This window comes from Sinocyclocheilus grahami, unplaced genomic scaffold, assembly GCF_001515645.1.
Source record: "Sinocyclocheilus grahami isolate Dianchi unplaced genomic scaffold, SAMN03320097.WGS_v1.1 scaffold55.1, whole genome shotgun sequence".
Lineage (NCBI taxonomy): Eukaryota > Metazoa > Chordata > Actinopteri > Cypriniformes > Cyprinidae > Sinocyclocheilus > Sinocyclocheilus grahami.
In genome coordinates this window covers 1004276-1009769 of record NW_015505234.1, presented here as the reverse complement: position 1 = coordinate 1009769, position 5494 = coordinate 1004276, and the positions used below count along the sequence as shown (strand labels likewise).

Here is a 5494-nt window from a genome sequence, read left to right as displayed (position 1 = left end):
CTTTCCCCCCCCCCCCCCCTCCCACCCCTGTTTGTCTAAATTGTCCATTTTAAAAGGATTGAGAATTGTAAATTTTTTTCACTTGACAAGTAAGATTTGAAGTGATTAAATACATTTTAATTGAAAATTGTTTTTTCCTCATGTGCACTGAATTAAGAAATTGAGAAACAAATATATGACTGCTTTTTTACAACACCAAGAATATGGATAGTGATTTCAATCACTCATACAAACCATGCCATAAATCATAATGTCATATTTCACTTGGCTTCTGCAACAAAGATCAAGCACTGTCTGTGTGTTTCTGAACATTATTTAACTTGATCACAAGCAACACAAATGTTGGAATGTTGTAAAAGTTTATAGGAGAAGACAGGGTAATTTGCCAAAGGTTAACTATCATCTCTGTTATACATAAAATTGCTGATAGCTCTGCTTATATGAACACTGAGAAGTCAATGGTTAAGTACAGAATAACCTCTGTGTTAGTGTCGTGGTATATAATTGCTAAAGGAATGGAAACACTGAGATGATTCGTGACTTTGATTCATTATTGTAAAGTGTTACCAAGATGTTTTAATTATCAACTGACAATGTGCCTTTTCACTTTATTTCCCAGATTTTCTATCCAAACCCATAGGTTTTTATATGTTCTGTTTTTGCACTGTTCATAGTTTTTCTTTTGTACTGTAGGTGGGCAGATTGACCGTTGCAATATTATAGTATGCCTTATCCTTTGAGAATTCAATTTTCCCTTTGAGATTTTAAGAATGATACTTACCGTGGCAATATTATAGCCCTCATAGAAATGGAAGCGGCCTTGCATGCAAACACACTGCTTCCCATTCAGCTCTCCAAACACCAGCTGACCTTTATGCCCTTGCACTGAAGAGGCATGAGGTAGACTGTTAAATGTTTGTTCATGCAAACAATAACCAAAGAATGGCAGTGAAGTGATAAAGGACACGCTTTTTTATTTTTTGTGTAGTCAGTGAATAGATTTTTTTTCAGAAAATTTTTCTGAATAGGCTATGAATGACAAAAAAAAACATCTCCTACCTGTGCTGTGGGGAAAGTGGGGGATTTTGTCATAAGGAAACACTTTCTTCTTGTCCAGCAGGTCAGCCAATCCACCAAGTCCTGAACCACAGATAATTGCCACTTTGGGCCTGGTATCTGTGTTAGCAAGCAGCCAGTCTGCGGTTTCTTTGTACTCCTCATAGCTGTAGCTAGATAAACACAAACCATTGTTTTTTTCTTAATATTTTTCTTAGTGGGGCTGGTGTAGGTCATGCATAAAAAAACACACATCATAATAAAGTGCCAAACTGTTGGATAATGTTTGACTAATTTCCTAAGTGTCAGAATTATCTGTATTAGACACACATGCTATGTGAAATGACCTGTCAAGTACAGTGATCCAATCAAGTTGCTTTCAGAGTTGTAACAGCAGGTCAACTGAAAACAGCATTTAGAATAGAGAAGCAAAAGTATATACAGTACTGCAGTGACAAAAAGATTTTGTTTTTTATATTATATTATATTATATTATATTATACAACAGTTCGTTCAGGTTCTCAAATCTGATTGGTTGAGAACCGTGAGATATTGTACTGGTATCGCTGCAGGAACGCCCTTTCACAATTTTGTAGCACTCTGCTTGTTCTAGCCGGGTCTATGTTTTTAAAAAATTATTCACTGAGCTAATCGTAGAGTACTTTAGTTAATATAAGAAGAAACGTCTAGCTTCGGGGCCTCTCTCTCTCATTTGGATGCACGTCTTGCCGCATTGTTTCTCTCTTATAACCTCATTATTTCTCACTAATAACCTAACTGAAGCAGCACATGCCCTTGATATGAATTCTAAAAGTGACGTATGTTTAACTGTCAACTTGAGCTTTGAATCTGTGGCGGAAGGAAGTAGTTCCACACAAAAGAGGGTTTTATTAGGCCCTCTGTTGTTTCTTGTTTAATTACACACGTGTATAAACGCAATATCGCTCTCGTACTCAAGTGATATTGCTACTTTATTATTTATCCTTGTCATTTGCAATGCTATTGTGTTGGAATATGTTCAGTTATCTCTTTGACGTCATCTACCTCAACAATAACTGTAGTAATGATTTCCAGTATCTGTCTTGAGTGTGTAAGCTGCTGTATAACTGCTGGTCATGTTACCATGACCACTGCAGTGTAAATCCATTTCTGAGCTGTAACTATATGAAATAACTATATTAATGGTCTGTGCTCATCGTTGGATTTTGCTTGGGTCTCAACTATCAAAGCAATCTACTGTATTTTTATTTGTAGCAAACTGTAAAGAGCTTTGTTATCAGTTAGTGTACAAGAATACTTAGGCTTAATAGACTATATTGAGGTTAGATGCCATATTGAATTTAACGGATGAAAGGCTGGCACGCACTAGCTATATAAAGGTCCTAGATCATGTCATTTTATTCACCGAATGTTTTATGGGCTTTTGTCTATTTACATCTTTTTTTCTCGTCAGCTGAACAGTCGTGTTAAACAACAGTACAATCCATTGAATGCACTGTAGGCTACTTCTATCCCTCACAACATGGGTCACCAAACTCGGCCCTGTAGGGCCACTGTCCTGCAGTTTAGCTTCAACTTGCCTGAACACACCTGCCTGGAAGATTCAAGTAGCCTATAGGGTATTAAGACCTTGATTAGCTGGTTCAGGTGTGTTTGATTAGGGTTCAAACACACCAGGATCGAGTTTGGTGACCACTGCCTCACAGACTCGTTTTTATTCTTGTTAAAAATTAAATATGGCGCTCCCATGTCTAAGGTCCATAGCTGACGCTTTCCAGATTAGGTAGTTCAAAATTCACTTGTAGTCTTTAGGCGGTTAGTCATTATGACATTATGCTTTCTGGTTGTCAAAAAGTGTCTGTCATTATTTAACTAACATGAAGCACCATCATACTCTGAATTATTTTATAGTCTTTTGAAACTGAAACAAAAATGACAGTATACTCATTCTTACTGAATTGCTCACAGAGCTGGACGGCCACGTTTATAATCACAAAGCATTTCATAGCTATAAGGCGCGAGGTAACAAGAGAAAATATCGGGTAGGAAGAGCTCAGTAGCCCAGCTGTAAGCATGCGCTGTCCGTGGTGCTGCAGGGCGTTGCGGGATCAGCACTTTCCATTCAGCGAGAGCTGAGCTTCAAACACTACATGACTCCATAACGCTCAGTGAGAATAAACAATAGGCCTCTTATTTTACAATCACAGCGCTGTCTTTTTTTTGGTTTGAAAGGTCTGCCAACAGCCATGATGTCCTCATTTGTTCTCATAGCCGTTTTCCCAAAGCTTTTATAGCGCAGCCTGTCACTTTAAGAGCTGCATATTATCCTGGGCGCATACACAAAGCCGATTGTGTTACGTATCCGTAATTAGTAGCTGATTTGATTGATAATATGTTATTATAAATGTTGAATTTCATTCGAGCTTATAATCGACAGCAAATGTTCCTTTTTACTGTCGAATTGGAAGGCACAAACAAGAGTGGAAGAATATATGAAGAATAAACTATCGCCACCCAAACAGTCACGGAAGTAAAAATCCTCTTGAGGACAGAGACTGCGTTGTAAATCATACAGGTTGTGATCTCGCATTTACTTCAGGTTGATCTATGATATAAAGAGGGATGTAAATAAATAGCGACAGTTGTCATGGCGACTAGCCTACTCACGAATGTAATCCCATATTTTTTCACAATAAGGTTTCATTTAGACAGACTGAAATGATGTAGGATATTGATTTGGCAGGTCTGCTATGTTGTAAGGCAGAATCTGGCACACATATTCGTTTTCCTCCTTACCTGCATTCGCTGGATGTTGACATTTCCGCAGCGCCTGGTCGAATTACTGAACGGGATATTGTTGGCACGAGGAATAATACAGAGCAACATGAGCGAGAGGTCAAACACCCGACGGTCTCGTGGGAAAGGTGGCGTGACGGAGGAGGAGTCCGTCTTAAAACTGGTTTTTAAACAGCGCTCGTTGTTCTAATCCAATTGTCTGTCAGAATGGGCCGCGCACTGACCCGCAGTTAAAGAGCCTTGAGAACTGTCCTCCTGCCAGGACCAGCACAGGCGTGTAGTGGTGCCTCACAGTAGGGGAAATAACGTGTTTCTGTGTAGTTTAACTGAAGTGCCCAGGGAAACGGTTAAAGTGTCATGTCACGCGCAGATATTATGGATGTTTTTTTTTTAAAACCAACCAGACTGCCCAATCTAAATATTCACCTTTCATTTAAAAAACTAAGCTAAATTTAGAACTAAATGTAAAGTTAATACTTTGGGCAAGACACCCTTCCTTGTGAAAAAGAAGTGCACTTAATTATACTGAATGTGCACTTACAGATAATATAATATTAATGAAATAAAAGGCAAAGGGTACTTAAAGAAAGTACACTTCATCAATGTTTCTTAACGTAACTTATTATTGCACTTTTAAAAAGTGCTGTTTGTAATAATGTCAAATTAAAAGTTTACTTTAAAGTACATTTTAAATCATTTAAAATTGTTTTTAATAATCTTTTGCCATGCTTTGAAGAAATACACTTAGGTATTTTAATATATTGACTAACATATTAAAGTACTTAATTTGAACGTTAACTGTAGTGTGTTGTTAATTTTTTTTAACATATCTGTATTTTAAATGTACTAATTTGCAACTTTATTATACAACTATGTAATTACCAATATTTAAATCCACAATATAGAAGTTTTAACAGATATGACTTAAAATTTTAGTTTACTATAAATGTTTTACTATAAATCAAAAATTCACTCTTAAGTTCAACTAATTGCATTTATTATAAATGTAACCTTCATTTAATTGTAAATAACATGCATATTGTCAGTCCTGTGTCTTGTGTTTTGTTCCCCAAGTGCACAAAAGGGCTCCAGTCCCCAAGTCAAGCCCAGGGAGGGCCACAGTTCCCGAGTTAGGCCTACGGGGGGCCTCTGAAACCGACATTCCCCCCAACGATTTTTTTTGGGGGGGGGATTAGTAGGGGTCTGTCTGTGGAGGCTGGGCCGAGTGCCGAGGCCAGGCTCCCCGAGCTCCCTGTTCCGCCATGGCCTCCTGAACTGTCTACTCTGCCATGGCCTCCTGAACTCCCTACTCCGCCATGGCCTCCTAGTCTATCTGCTCCGCCATGGCTTCCCAGTCTGCCTGCTCTGCCCCGAACTGCCTGATCCGCCATGGGTCCCGGAACGGGCACCGCTATGGAGGCCTGCCGTCCCGTGTCTGTCCTGAGGGGCCTCCAGAGAACCCCCCCCCCCCCCCCCCCCCCCCCAATAATATTACTTATAATATAAATTTTAATACTCTATATCTGGGGAGTCAAACTCAATTCCTGAAGGGCCGGAGCCCTGCAGAGTTTTGTTCCAACCCTGCTCCAACACACATGCTCCCCTTACTTAAGGTGTTCCCCAGGGCTCTGTTCTTGGCCCT

At 39.2% G+C, this 5494-nt stretch overlaps 1 protein-coding gene across 2 annotated transcripts in view; it reads right to left on the bottom strand.

Annotated features, from left to right (window-relative positions):
* pnp6 (purine nucleoside phosphorylase 6) overlaps positions 1–5494 on the bottom strand; it is a 14900-nt gene that overhangs the window by 2446 nt on the left and 6960 nt on the right. Inside the window, exons 2-4 of one of the 2 annotated variants that reach the window (XM_016270034.1) lie at positions 3853–4071; positions 1060–1229; positions 782–885 (exon numbers count right to left, since the gene is read on the bottom strand). In XM_016270034.1, coding sequence (XP_016125520.1) covers positions 782–885; positions 1060–1229; positions 3853–3875 — 297 coding nt within the window. In that variant the 5' untranslated portion in view covers positions 3876–4071. Of the gene's footprint in view, positions 1–781; positions 886–1059; positions 1230–3852; positions 4190–5494 lie in introns of those variants that run through there. The other variant, XM_016270033.1, reaches the window with a different exon arrangement.